This window comes from Phascolarctos cinereus, unplaced genomic scaffold, assembly GCF_003287225.1.
Source record: "Phascolarctos cinereus isolate Bilbo 61053 unplaced genomic scaffold, phaCin_HiC Scaffold_4;HRSCAF=312, whole genome shotgun sequence".
Lineage (NCBI taxonomy): Eukaryota > Metazoa > Chordata > Mammalia > Diprotodontia > Phascolarctidae > Phascolarctos > Phascolarctos cinereus.
Window position 1 is genome coordinate 218156981 of NW_027555847.1, and position 15757 is coordinate 218172737.

A 15757-nucleotide genomic window follows, 5' to 3' on the forward strand; every position below is an offset into this window, starting at 1 on the left:
ATTGAAAAGTTTTTGCACAAACAAAGCCAATGCAACTAAGATTAGAAGGAAGGTAGAAAATTGGGAAAGAATTTTTACAACCAGTCTCTCTGATAAAGGCCTCATTTCTAAAATATATAGAGAATTAAGACAAATTTATAAGAACACAAGCCATTCCCCAATTGATAAATGGTCAAAGGATATGAACAGACAGTTCTCAGATGAAGAAATTAAAGCCATCTATAGTCATATGAAAAAATGCTCTAAATCATTATTGATTAGAGAAATGCAAATCAAAACAACTCTGAGGTACCACATCACACCTATCAGATTGGCCAACATGACAAAACAGGAAAATGATAAATGTTGGAGAAGATGTGGGAAAATTGGAACACTAATACATTGTTGGTGAAGTTGTGAAATGATCCAACCATTGTGGAGAACAATTTGGAACTATGCCCAATGGGCTACAAAAATGTGCATACCCTTTGATCCAGCAATAGCACTTCTAGGGCTATATCCCAAAGAGATCAAACAAATGGGAAAAGGACCCACATGTACAAAAATATTCATAGCAGCTCTTTTTGTGGTGGCAAAGAATTGGAAATTGAGAGGATGCCCATCAATTGGGGAATGGCTGAGCAAGTTGTGGTATATGAATGTAATGGAATACTATTGTGCTATAAGAAATGATGAACAGGCTGACTTCAGGAAAACCTGGCAAGACTTATATGGTCTGATGCTGAGTGAAGTGAGCAGAACCAAGAGGACTTTGTACACAATAACAGCCACATTATGCAATGACTAAGATTGTTAAACTGAACCCTTCTCAGAATTACGAGGATCTAAGACATCTCCAGAGGCCTCGGGACGGAAAATCCTGTCCACATCCAAAGAAAGAACTATGGAAGTCGAATCGCTATCACTTATTTTTACCTTCTGTTGAGTTTTGTTTCATCTTTCTGATGGTTCCTCCTATTGGTTTTAATTTTTACTTACAACTTCACTAATGTGAAAATATGTTTAATGGGTATGTAAATGTAAAGCCTATATCAGATTGTGCCGTCTTGGGAAGGGTGGGGGGAAGGGGGAAAAAATTTTCAACTCAAAAGCATATGGAAGTGATTGTTGATAAATCAAAACAAATTAATAAAAAAAAAAAGAAATATAAAAAAAAGATTTTTTTTTGTATGTTCTCTTCCCCCAGTAGAATTGTACTGTCCTCATCCCAGCCCCCTCATTGTCAACTCACTGAAGACAGTTTTTCATTTCTGTCTTTGTATCCTAAGTGCCCAGCACAGTGCCTGACATTTGGTCAGTACTTAAACGAATACTTACTGAACCCAATTTGGGAAAAAGTGCAGGGAAAATGAGAACTTTGGGCTGAAATTGGGTTTAGATCACCAACTTACATTATATACCACATCAGACTCCAATTGGATAAGGGACTTGCATATTAAAAGTCACAACATAAAAAAATTACAAGAGAATAAGATTTCACAGTTATAACCCAGAAGCAGTTCTAAACCAAACACAAAATAGAAAAGATCACAAAAGGATACAGAAATTTCAGTTATATGAAACCAAAATACTTTTGCAGAAACAAAATTCATGTAGCTAGAATTAGAAATGAACTTTTATGACCAGAGGGAAAAAAACCCTTAGCATTAATATCTTTTATAATGTCCAGACAGTCAAGAAATACAGCCAACTAATTCAAATATATAAAACCAAGAGCTATTCCTCAATGGGTAAGTAGTCAAATATTATGAATAATTCTCAAAAGAACATTTGCAAATTATTAACAAGCATATAAAAGATTGTGCCAAACCACTAATAATAAGAGAACCAGAAGTTTTAAAAAAAAGGTGAAAAAATGTACCTTCCTCCCTTCCTTGCAGAGGTAAGAGATGATGGGTATAAAGAATATATCAAAAAATGAGGTTGGTTGGTGTTTTTTTGTTAGTTTTGCTAAATTTCTTTTCCTCCCTCCTTTATTACTTAGTGTCACAAGTAAGGGAGAGGGAAGGATATACTTGAGAATCAAGTTTGTTTTTTGGTTTTTTTTAAGGATCACTGAGTTATTTTTTTTAAATGCCCTTTGAATGAATGGACATATACTTTGTTGTCAGAACTTCACTCAAAAGTATTTCCAGAGAGGCCAGCTCTCCCAGAATTTGCCTTTCAATGGTACGGCCTTCAAGAACTCAGAGGTACTTCTCCCCTCCTCCTCCTCATCTCATATCACCCAGATGCCTTGCCTATTATCTCCTCCTTTACCCTTATCTCCCATAAGGAGGCAGCCCTTCTCCAGGACAAGACAAATCCCTCGTGATCCCATATTTTTGTGAATATTTTGTGCATGTGGGTCCTTTTCCCATTTGTTTGATCTCTTTGGGATATAGCCCTAGAAGTGCTATTGCTGGATCAAAGGGTATGCACATTTTTGTAGCCCTTTGGGCATCTTCTCCAGAAGACTGAACCGGCTATCATCCCTACTCTCATACTTCTCTTCAATCTCTTCTCAAAAGGCAGCAAGGTGGCGCAATGGAGAGAGTGCTGAGCCTAGAATCAGGAAGACTAGGGTTCAAATCCAGCATCAGACAGTCAGTAGTTGTATGACCTTGGGGAAGTTACTTAATCTGTTTCATCAACCATAAAATGGGGATAACAACAGCAAGATTGTTGTGAGGATCAAATAAGATATTTGTAAAAAGTGCTAAGCACACCCAGCATTCGGCACATAGTAAGCAGGTGCTATATAAATGCTTAATTCCTCTCCTTTTCCCCATGTTGACCTCCAGTCTCACAATTCCAACTTCCTTTGGATGCTTCAAAGTAGACATCCCAGAAACACATTAAATCCAACACGCCCAAAACTGACCTCATCATCTTTCCTCCCAAACCCTCCCCTCTTCCTAACTTCCCTATTACTATTGAGGGGAACCACCATCTTCCCAGTCACCCAGGCTTGAAACAGAGTTGTCATCCTCAACTCCTCACTCTCTCTTACTCCCTACAGCCAATTTGTTCTGAGGGCATTCCTGTGGATTTCACTTTCATAACATCTCTCAAAGATGCCCCCTTATCTCCTCCGATGCTGCAACCATGCTGGTGCAGGCTTTCATCACTTCATCACATGCAGTGACAGCCTGCTGGTGGCTCTGCTTGCCACAAGGCTCTCCCACTCCAGTTCATCCTCCACTCAGCTCTCACAGAGCTCTTCCTAAAACATAAATCTGATCATGTCACTTCCCTACTCCCTACACAATAAATTCCAGTGGCTCTATCACCTCCAGGATCAAATGTGATAGAAAATGCTAATGCAAGTTGGGATAGAAGAAAGATCATAATTTATAAATCGTAGGTAATTTGAATATCTTGTATTTGATTCTTTATATTCCTTAGGAAGCTAAGTGAAATAGAGGTGAAGAGCTCTAAATTTAAGTCAAGAAGACCTGAGTTCCAATTCTACTTTAGATACTAACTAGCCGTGTGATTCTGGGCAGGTCACTTAACTTTTGTTTGCCTCAGTTTCCTCAACTGTAAAACAGGGCTAATAGCCTCCCAAAGTTGTTGTGAGGATCAAATGAGATGACATATATACAGTGCTTTGCAATCCTTAATATACTACATATATACTATTATCACCATCATCATCATCATTATTAGCTTAGACCATAAAAAAAAAGGTTGTTAAATCTATTCTTTTTGTGTTTCCATTTCTTCAATTGTAAAATGGGGGGGGGGGGAGGTTGTACTAGTTTATCTCTAGGATTTAAAGACCTCCCAACTCCAAATTTATGATCTCGTGACAGAAGCAGACCAACCTGCATGTCAGTCAAATGCTTGTCGAAATTTTCCAATCCAAAGTAGTTCAGAGATTTGCTGCACTCCATGGGATACAATAAAGAGAGGGAGGAAGGAAAAAAAGAAAAGGAGGAGGAGGGAGAGGGGGAAGGATAGAGAATCTCATAAAGGGGATTCCTGTTCATTTATGAGGTTGATTACATGGCCTCTGAGGTCCTGTCCAATTCTGTGATGAGGCACAATAGAAAGGGAGAGAGAAAAGAACTGATTGTGAACGTTACCCCTTTAATCCAAGGGTTCTTAACATGTGAACCTTTTTTTAATGTTTTGATAACTGTATTTGAATATAATTGGGTTTCCTTTGTAATTTTATACTTTATTTTATTCATTTAAAAATATTATTCTGAGAAGGACTCACAGGGTTCACCAGAGTGAGTGCCAGAAAGGAGATCCATGACAAAAAAAGTTAAAAACCCTAAGTTTAGAGTATTTTATTTTATAATATTTAGCCTTCCCATATAAAAATTTAAATTTAAAAAGCATGCTGTAGTCAACCAGTATATGTTAAGGGATGGGAAAATAAGATAGTTTTTTTTAAAGTCTCCATTCTCAAGAAGCTCACAGCCCAATGGGGGAGATGACAACAAAAGAAATGCAAGATAAATTGGGGGTAATCTCAGAGGGAGAGCACTAAGATTAAACATTTCATTATAATGCTATCCTAGAGATCATCAAGCAGTGAGGCATTGTGTCACAGCAGCAAACACATGAGGCCTGGAGGCAGGAAAGCCACATTCAAATTCCATTTCAGCCAATTCCTAGCTAGCCCTACAACCATGGACAAGTCATTAACCTTGGAGTCTCAGTTTCTTCCTCTGTGAAATGGGGATAATACTTGCAGTACCTGCCTTGGGGGTTGTTTGGGGAAACCTTGAAGTACTATAAAAAAAGTTAATCATTATACAATATAGAAACACATGGTACTGAGGCTAAGGACTGATTAACTGACTTGACCAAGTTTACACAGACAAGATTCAAACTCAGGTCTTTCTAACTCCAAGTCCCAGGCTCTATCCACTGCACCACCCAGCTGTCTCTAAGATACTGCTTCTGACATGATGGTCTAATCACATAGCATAGGTTTCCTTCCATCACAGGTAAAATGACTTTGAGAGGAAGCTAGGTCTAATAGTCAGAGACCTGGCTTCAGAACCAGGAAGCCCAAGGTATAAATCACTCCTCTGACATGTAGTAGGCAGTCCTTGGCAAGTCACTTAATCCCCACCCCCCAAAATCCCCAAGCAAACAAGACTCCAAGTTGCTGTTGCTACCAGCCACCTGCTACCTGATTTGGTGGAGGCCATTTTCTCATCCGGAATCGTTCATACCAGTGAAATCACAAGTCTAGATATCCCCCCCAAAATCATCTGATTCATCAATAACCACCTTATTCTGTTCATTGTGGGCTAGTCATACAGTTTTACAGGAAGGCTCTAATTTGACTCCGACTGAGCACTCTTCACCTGCTGGCCTCTTCCAAGCCCTTCACTGACCTAATGTAATGCTTCTCTCTTCTGTGGCTGTATGCACAAGGTGATTGCCCAGGTGACAAATGGCTAAGCAGGGCTGCTCATCCCAGGCATGTTGATTTTAGTCACCCACCGTCTGTTTTCCCCATCTCTGAGCTCTAATGCCTCTCAGCTTGGGAGACATAATGCTTGAGGGCTTTCAGAATGCTTTGGGAAAAACACATTCAAACACACACACACACACACACACACACACACACACACACACACACACAGTGTATTCAAACAGTACCTCAACAAGCCACAGTGAAAAATGCAGGCCACTGAGAATGTATAAGGGTTGAGGTTACTGATGTGTAAGCACCTTCCTTCAAAGATACAAAGAGGACAGGTTCCTTAGCAGGGCACTCAGAGCTCAAAAGATCCAGTAAGGGTTGTCTAACACTCTTAAGGCAGCTAGGTAACCCAGTCAATAAATTCCTGGGTCTTGAATCAGGAAGGCAAATCACTTGACCTCTATCTACCTCAGTTCTCTCATCTGTATAATGGGGATAATAATAGCACCTACCTCCCGGGGTTGTTGTGAGATTAAATGAGATAATAATTGTAAAGTACATAGCATAGTGGCTGGTCCATAGTAGATGCTACATAACTGTCATTATTATTATTATTACTACTCCTGGCTGTAACAGAAAAGAGTGTTTTAGTTTCTGTAATGTATTTAGGAACACAGTGAAAATTTACTTACACAGAATAACTGGATGCTCTTCACGGTGCAGGGAATACCACAGACTGCCCTCACCTATAAATAAACCCATGAAATTTGAAGCAATCTTTAAGTGCGATTGTTATGTTACCCAATAAACACAAAATTACAGAATGTCAGACAGCTAGAAAACACCTTTATTCGAGATCTGGTCCAACCTTCTGGATTCTATAGATGAGGTCACACTGCTAGTAAGTGATAAAACCAGAACTGGAATAAAAGTCTCTTTACTCCTAGCCTAGTACTCCACTCCTTCTATCATAACGCCTCCTGAGTACAATACTTTGAACATAGCAGGTGTCCAATAAATATTTGCTGAATTAATTCATAAAATTACAGAATGTATTATCAAAGGAATGACTGGTGTGACTACTTGAAGAACAGTTATAACAAAAGTCAGCACAAGTTCATCAAACACAAGTCATTCCGAACTAATTTCATTTCCTTTTTTGTCAAGATGGTAACAGAAATAAAAACTGAAGCCTATTTAATACTAATGCCTAAGGTCGGTCCTGAAGAAGGGATGTGAGGGCATACCTCCTTCCCTTCCAAAGAGAGGTGTAGAACTATGGAGGTAGAACACAATATATACTGTACCACTTGGTTGATATATTGATTAGTTTTCCTAAACTGCCTTTTTTTCCTCTTTGACTTTATTCTTGGACATAACTTTTGGCTCTCAGGGTAGAAAAAGGGATAGGGATACATTAAATGACATAAAAGGTGACATAAAAACAAAAAATAGCGATAAAAATTTCTTTAAAGCCAGCTGCACAAGTGAAGAAATTGTAGAATCTCTGAGTTGGAAGGCCACCTAATACAACCTGGACCCGACCACGGACCCCTTCTACCAAATGACGAAGCATTGTGGGCAAGGTCAGAGACTCCTTCCTCTGTCCTCCCTGTATCCAATTAGTCTTCAAGTCTTATAGATTATTTTCTTTAAAGGATCTCTTGAATTAATTTGTCCTTTGCTTTTTCCCTTACCACAGGTTGCCATCAATACTATCCAGGTTTTCATCACTGTCAAGTTTGAATGAAGGCAGTAGGGACCTTACTAGTCTTTGCTCTTTCTACCATTTCCCCCCATTAATTCCTCTTTATTACATAGCTACATTAAACCTCCTGACAAGCTACTTTCATCTTAGAACTGGACACAAAGTTGGAACTCAGGTAATATTTCTAGACTGTCATTTCTCTACTCAAAAACCAACAATGGCTTCTTCCTGTGTGGGTCCCTGTGGCCAAGTGGCACTGGGCTCTGGGATACTCCTATGATAAGGAGGAGTTGGAAAGGCTAGGCCAGGCAGCCAGCAACATCTAGATTTGCCTCAAGGTTCCTTCTTCTGCTCTAAAAGAGGTGGCCCTAGAAAACTGACATTAAGAAGGGACCTTTAACTAGAAGTGATTAGGTCAAGGATGAAGAGACAGGCTAAAACTCCTTGGTGAACCAATTCAACTCTACACTGTCCTCTTCTCTTGAATACCTATCCCCTTTCTCACATCACCAATTATGCCCAGCTATGTCTCAGCCATGGCTCATTTCCACCATCCATCTTGCTTTGTATAGAATTGTTTGTGTGTATTCTATTCTATTAGATTCTAAGCTCCTTGAGGACAGAAACTGTCTTTTGCTTCTTTTTTTTTTTGTCTCCCCAGAGCTTAGCACAATGCCTGGCACATAGCAGGTGCTTAATAAATATTTATCAGTTAACTGATTGACTGACTGCCCTTGGCTTATAAAGAGCTCCCAGGCTCTTTTCAGCCCCTAGAAGCTTCGAATGCAGTCTCTGAAGCAATTTTACTGAACTACTGAGATTTGATCCTGGCCTTCTGGATTCATAACCACCATTTTACTCCCTGCTCAGGAAAGGAACCCAGCAAGTTCTATCAGACATCTATCTTACCTTTCCATACCAAACTCCTTATGACCTGGATGGTCAACATAAGATGGTACAGCCTCTCAACTAAAACATGAGGCTAGGTGGCCCAGAATGCAACAAGTTTGCTCTGACCTAAATATGCAGATAGAAATCCTCATAGAGGAAAGCCCAGACCCTGTAGGCCTAGTTTAATTAGCAAGTAGTGAACATAATCTTCCAAGGCAACTATTGGAGGAAAATGACCTATAGAAAGGCAATTCTATTGGATAGATGGAGAAGATGCTAGACTATAGGTAAGAAATCCTAGAGTAAGTGTAGAAAGAAATATAACCATTACTAAGTTTCCTGCCTTAAGCCCTAATTTTACATACAACTGAGACCCAAGAATTTCCTTTGGAGAAATATAGACTAATCTGTTTTTCACTCAGTTGGCGAAAGGGTCAGGCACCTCATGAGCAGCTCCACTGAAGCGCTCAAATCTGGAGGCCTCCATGGACTATAAGGTCAGTGATGTGTATAGCATCCAGAATGAGACAAGGAATAGTGGATAAAAGACCAGTCTTTGAGTATGGAAGACCTGTGCTCAAGTTCTGCCACTAAAACATACTAGCAATATGACCGAGCAAGCAGCTTAACCTCTCAATGTCTCAGAAAACTCTCTAAAATGCAGATATGTTACCTGTTTGTATAGGTTGAGGGAAAGGCCTTTCCAAATCAGCAGTGACCCATAATGATAAAATTACCTGTCAGGGCTAAACCAAAAAAAAAAAATATATATATATATCTCCAGAATGAGGGGGTTATTACCTGGTAGTCAAACCACTCTTGTAATAACGTACCCAGCTTTAAATGCCACATTTCAGAAGGGCATACCGGCAAGCTGAAATGTCCAAAGTCAGATGACCAGGATGGTAAGGAGGCTAGAAATTATATTTTATATAAGGACAGGATAAAGGAGCTGAAGATGTTTAAACTGGAGATGAGAAGATTAAGGGAAAATATGGTAACTAGTCTTCAAATACCTGAAGGGCTCCCACATGAAAGAAGGATCTGAATTATTTTGCTTGGCCCTTGGGGACAGGAGGCCAGTGGGAAGTCACACAAAAGGCAGATTTCTATTCCATATATGGAAGAACTTCCTAACAATTAGGGCTATCTAAAAGAGGAATGAATGAGCTCCTTAGAAGACAGTGAGTTCTCATTACTAGAGGGTCTACAAGATGGATCACTACTTGCCTTTAGGGATCAGAGATTTGGAACTAAACAGAACCTCAAAGATCAAAAAGTCTTCATATTACAGAGTCGTGTTAAATAGGAGATGCCGAGACTCAAACTCAGGTCCTCTGACTCCAGATCCAGAGCTTTTCCCAGTAAACTATGATCTCCAAAAAGAATTATTTTCTGTACCGCACCATAATGATAGTTAATCTTGTAGGATATTTCTGTCTCCTCAAATGCAGTAATAAACTGCAATAAACATATGTACAACGCTTTATAAACCTCAAAGCATTACACAAACGGTAGTTATTATTATTATGAGTCATTCATATAGGACAGTTCTAATGTGAACTCTTACTTTTTTTGAGGGGGGAGAGGAGCTAGGCAATGGAGTTAAGTGATTTGCCCAGGGTCTCACAGCTAGTAGGTGTCAAGTGTCTGAGGCTGGATTTGAACTCAGGTTCTCCTGACTCCAGGGGCAGTGTGAACCCTTACTTTTCAATCGAAGAGTGCTAAGTTGTTACTTCCATGTGCACTCACATTCACTTTGTGAAGAAGGGGGTAAGCTCTCTGTATTGAGCCGGAAACTAGAATTTGTAAAAGTTAAGAAATTGGTCCAAGGTCATAAAGAGATCCTGGGTTCCCAATTCCTGATTCTGACTGAGAGGCCAGGAGAAGCATCTCAGACTCTAGTCCTTAAATCTAATTGAACTCGGACCTCCCACACTATAAAGGAGTGACAGGAAGAATGAAGATATAGCAAGAATGCCTACTTCTGGTAAAACGTCCAACTGAAAGCTCTCTAAATCCCTGGATTCTAAGAATGAATAATTAATTATATTAATAATTTACTCATAATAATTATATGATTATTTAATAGTTTGATACTTATATTAATAATCAATTGTCTTTGTGTGGATCACAGGACATTGGTCGACCCTAAAGAAGCTTCTAAAACAGTTTAAGGGAAGCCTGGACTTACTCATCTGTCAACTTTAAAACATCCCTTGGAAACAAGCTCTTTGTCAATTGGACCTCAGAGTCATGGAGACCTGGGTTTGAGACCCTCATCTAAGACTAATTGGCTGTGAGACCCCTGACTAGATATAGACTTGCCTCAATAGCATCTCTAGGGCCAATGTCTGCTAAGATGGCTTTCAATCTCTTCTGTGACCTGCCTGGTGGTCACAGTGGCAGAACAGCAGAGTTCAGAATTGTTTGGGTCAAGGACTAGCTCGTGTAATCTTCCAATCAGCAAACTACAGTGGCTCCCTACCACCTCCAAGATCAAAAATAAATTCCTCTGTTTGGCATTGAAAGCTGCTCATAACCTGGCTCCTTCCCAGCTTTCCACTCGTATACCTTACTCCTCACCAAGTACGCTGGTGCTCTTACACCTTACTTCTCACCAGTGATGCTGAAACTGGCCTTCTGGCTGTTTCTCTCACAAGACACTCCATCTCCAGGCTCCGGGCATTTTCTCTGGCAGTACCCCATGCCTGGAATGCTCCCCCTCCTCATCGCTACCTTCCGGATTCCTTGGCTTTCTTCAAATACCAACTAGAGAACTAGGTATGAAAAGCCTTTCCTGTACCCCCTTAATCTGGTATCTTCCCTCTATTGATTACCTCTAATTTATTCTGTATGCATCTTATCTGTACGTAGGTTTTCTCCCCCCCATTAGAATGCAAGCTCCTCGAGGACAGAGGCTGTCTTTCACCTTTCTTAGCACAGTACCTGGCACATAAGCCCTTAATAAATACTACTGATCGACTAACTAGGGTCAGGAAGGCCACCTCTTCTTCCCTATCCCGGGGAGCTGAAGGAACCCTCGTAACCATGGTCAATGATGCCACATGGCCAAAAATCAGATTCCAGACTTTTAGTGGAACCACCTCAGAACATCCAGTTACAGGGGGGAAAATGCTCTCATTTTAGTTAAGAATGGCAAAGTCATTGTTAAAACTTATGAAACCATGCCTTGTAGGACTGAGCCCTTTCAGCTGTGGAATTCCTGCCCTGAGGCCCTGCTGTCCAGATTGATCAACTCTAGCCCCAGCCATGCTTCAATTTTATCAACTTCTCTATCCAACTCCAATCCCCCTAAATTCCTCCCCACCCCCACCCCCACTCACCCACAACCTTCTTCCAGGTCTAGAACAATACATCATCAAACTAATACTGTATTGCTGCTGGAATTGGTATGTCAATCTGACTCCCTATGGCTCCATTCACCAGCCCAGTAACTTTCCAAACCAGAATGCTTCTCCCTGGCCACTATCCCAAGAAGTGTTGACCTCCTCTATTAGGATATAAGCTTCTTGAATGTAGGGAACGTCTTCTCTTTTGTATTTGTAGCTCCAGAGCTTAGCACAGTACTGTGAATATACTGAGCACATAATAAATGCTTTTTAATTCATTCATGTTAAACACTGGGTGTTTCCAAAAATCCAAAGCTAAACAGAAGAGATTAAAAGGGACTAAAGGATGGCATTTCCCTTACCTACAAATGTCGAGTCGTCTTGTACTCTTAATTTAACACCATTAAGAACACTGACCGGGAGCTCTAATACCTGGTAGCTGCCTAATTTAAAAGAAGGAAAATGAGCACATGAAAAAATCCATGAAACACAATGATTACTTTAAAAGGCTAACTTGATAGCACCAAACACTGCTTTGGTCTAGAGACTTTGAAGGAATCACGTTTCACCCAAAGAACGATCATTGCAACACTAAATCTAACCTCTTACCACGTATTTCAAACCTGTTTCCCTTGGCTCTTCATTGAAATCAATTTAAAATTTACATTTCCGGTGTTACAAGCATTGTGCTGCTGGAATAACCCCAATATAAATCACTCTACCATCAAGGAAGTCATAAACCTACCTAACCCCTATTCCTATTCATTTTCCTATTCCATTAAAAACAAAATCAAATCAACAAACAAAGACAAACATAAGAATTCCATTTCAGCAGTTTATCACAGTCTTTAAGGAAATTTTATAAGAACCTACATCCCACATCTGAGAAGCAGCACAAAGTAATAGAAAGGTAACAGGCCTTAGAATCCACCTAGCTTCCCTTAGGTAAGTGATTAGCTTTTGAATAAATCATTGGTCTTGTTCAAAATCGTTTTAAAGGAACTCTGAAAGGCTGATATGGCATACCACATCTTATACTACTTTATTTGGGCAGCTAAGTGGCACAGCAGATAGAAGCCAGGCCTAGAGTCAGGAATACTCATCTTCCTGAGTTCAAATATGACCTCAGATACTTACTAGTTGTATGACCCTGGGCAAGTCACTTAACCCTGTTTGTTTCAGTTTCCTCATCTGTAAAATGAGCTGGAGAAGGAAATGGCAAACCATTCCAGTATCTTTACCAAGAAAACCTCAGATAGGGTCAGGAAGAATCAGACATGATTGAAACAACTCAACAACAGCCTTTCTAATTGTACTCCTTTGCCACCTTTGATTACAGGTGAAAAGCAACCATTAAATTTATGATAAACTGCTAAATTTCATATTTACACAGAACACAAAAGGAAACAAAAAGGAAGCTGAAAAGGGAGCCCTGCAGGCTGCCACTGCCCCATGCTAAAGAAATGCTCCATCATTTGGCACAGCTTAATCTAAGGCCATTCAGGAAAGCACTGATTCTGGTCTCCAACAGCTTGCAGCTGCTTAACGTAAGAGAGGAAATATGAACAGAGGAAAGACCACTGAAACACGATTACTTTTCAAAGTCAAATGGTATATAAAGTGATCCTCAAGGTTATTTTATGCTCAAAAGTATGACACTAGTGAATTTTCCAGATGACTGAAGGCTGCCACCATTTGTTTTTGTTTTACTTATTTTAAGCGCTTGGATAGAAATATTTCTAAAATGCATTACAAAATTTTTTAATAAAATGTATTAAATATTTCCCTACCTTCTTAAACATAATTTAACCTTCCTTTCATGACTCAGGACCATCATTCAGAGCATCGATTACTGTTATAAAATAATACAGGGTTGCCTTTATAAGAGATTTCTAGAATTGTTTGTACCTACACCAAAGAGCAATCTAAATTTGTGTCTACTTTTTCTGATTTAATTTTAGTCTCATAAAATAAGACTATGGATCTAGAGCTAACAGGGATTTCAGGGGCCATCCAATTCAACCCCCTCATTTTATAGATAAGGAAAAGGAGGCCTTGAGAGATTGACTGACTTGCCCAAAATCACAAAGGCAGGATTCAAACCCAGATCCTCTGACTCCAGAACTAGTATTATTTTCACTATACCATGCTGTCTCTCTTCCTTCATTATCATTCTGTCCCTTGTCCACTGTTTTTGCTCTCAACATGTCTACATTACCTTCCCTCCTTTCACACCAGCATAAACCAAATAACCCTATTTGTTAGCACTAAGTATAAAGTAACAGTCAACAGAAACTATTGTTTCTGTTGTGAGGATCTAAGGGGTTCCATTATATGCTCGAATTTTAGTACTGTATGGATTTTGTGACGTCTGCTTTGAGTATCTGGAAGCCTTTTTTGTTTTGTGGTGCTCAGCTGTACTCAGGATAAGAGGATAGCTGAGGGTACCAGACAATGACCTCTACATCAGTGAGGTGCTACTGTATTTCATTTTATTTTATTTTTTTAGTCAATTGGGATTAAGTGACTTGCCCAGGGTCACACAGCTAGTACATGTCAAATGTTTGGTCTTAGGCTAGATTTGAACTCAGGTTCTCCTGACTTCAGGGCCAGTGCTCTACCCACTGCACCACCTGGCTGCCCCTTGTATTTGTTTTTTAAGTTCTATTCAAAATACAAGGAAAGTCTTTAACTTCCTTTTCCAAAGCAATAATTATTTCCCTCTGATACTGACAACAGATCTGGCAAGAACACTTTATGCTTCTTAATGCTTTTTAAACACAAACATTAATAAAGATAAATTGATAGACAGCTTAGCATTTAAATAGCTATAAAGTAGAAAGCAAAGCAATAGAGGGTGAAAAACAGCAGTAAAAAAGAATAATTCAAGTTTCCAGGGAGCTGCTATAAATACCAGCAAACAATCACCCTTAATGATTTAATTACAAAAAAATCCACTGTCAGAAGGTACTTGAGATGTAACATACCATTTGCATGAAATGTTTTGGCTTTGAACAAGCTCTTGAGACCACAAAGTTCAGAGACTTGTTTAAAATCATCAATTTCAAATTAAGAAGTATAGTCTTAATATCCTGGCAATTCATCCCTGATTTTCAAGATTACCATCCCTTGCCTCGAAAAAAGGTGGAAAAAACCACACAACCCATAACCAAAAAAACTCAACCAATACAACACACTTCTAAGTTAAAGAGCTTCCTCTTATTCCCCAGAAATAACAATTCATGACTTCAAGAATTCAGATAGGTCACACCCCTTTTCCCATTTCTATTAGTAACTTTTGAAAACACAGAGATGGGAGACAGACACTGGACTTGTGATTTCACTGGCAGAGAAAACTCTTAGATAAGCAAACTCCTACTAATACAGGGCTTCATCTTTTCTACAACTTACTAAAAGAGTAACGGAGAACACTGAGAGATTAAGTGACTCGCCCAGGGTCACACAACCAGTTTGCGTCAAAAGCAGCACTGGAACCCAGGTCTTCTGGCTTGGAAACCAGCTCTCTATCCACAACACCACGCTGTGTGTGTGTGTGTGTGTGTGTGTGTGTGTGTGTGTGTGTGTGTGTGTGTGTATGTGTGTGTGTGCGCACGCGCATGCACGTGCGCATATGTATATGTACATATATATGTATATTTGTGAAGCAGGTAAAAAACCCTAGCTTCAGGACATTACTTACCAATAATACATTATTTGTTATTTTCTGGAAAGCCAAAGTAGTTAAGAAAAAAAATTACTTGTCACTAAGCACTCCAGACTATCACATGGGACAAGTCTGGTCAACAAATTTCAGTTTTTCTTACTATCAACAGTTTCAGTTTGCAAAGCAGATGCCAAAAAAGAGCTGGGCATATTCCTTATATGGTGCTCAATAAAACTAACATTACAGACATAGCTAAGCCACCCACTGGCTCAAACAATTCTCAGGCCCGTTATGTTAAGTGGTGTTCCAGGCAAATGTCTTTTAAGGTCTCTGATCTCTACTCTTGTGTTCAACGTAGTAACCAGTATAAGCAACAGAGCTCTGAGAGTGACTAACAGCCTTCTCCTCTGCTCCCTCCCACCCAACTGCTAATATTTACGTGTATCATAGTTGCTACCTATTGCAATAATGTTCCGAGTTTTCTCCCAATCTCCTTAAACTCAACAGGCTTTAAAAATATTAGTCACATTTCAACATGGGATTCCTGTTCACATGACTTGGTATCCATACCAAGGTCTACTTAAATTTGGAAGGAGGAGGAAAAAGGTAAAGGAAATAAATGAGAACCCCAGCCCCTAAAAAGGGATGTGAGATTGAGATGACCTCTTTAAAGCCTAGAGGTTCATGGGGTAGCTAGGCGGTGCAGTGGATAGAGAGCCAGCCCTGGATTCAAGGCAGACCTGAGTTCAAATCCAGCCTCAGACACA

General features: G+C 39.7%; 1 protein-coding gene across 6 annotated transcripts in view; it reads right to left on the reverse strand.

The window, feature by feature from the left end:
- The window catches only part of CHLSN (cholesin), a 351907-nt gene that overhangs the window by 314129 nt on the left and 22021 nt on the right, over positions 1 to 15757 (reverse strand). For 4 of the 6 annotated variants that reach the window (XM_020978698.2, XM_020978697.2, XM_078152918.1 and 1 more), the window contains exon 3: positions 6067 to 6120. The exons of the other annotated variants lie outside the window; for them this stretch is intronic. In XM_020978698.2, the coding sequence (XP_020834357.1) occupies positions 6067 to 6120 (54 nt within the window). The remainder of the gene's footprint in view (positions 1 to 6066; positions 6121 to 15757) is intronic. 6 annotated transcript variants of the gene reach the window in all.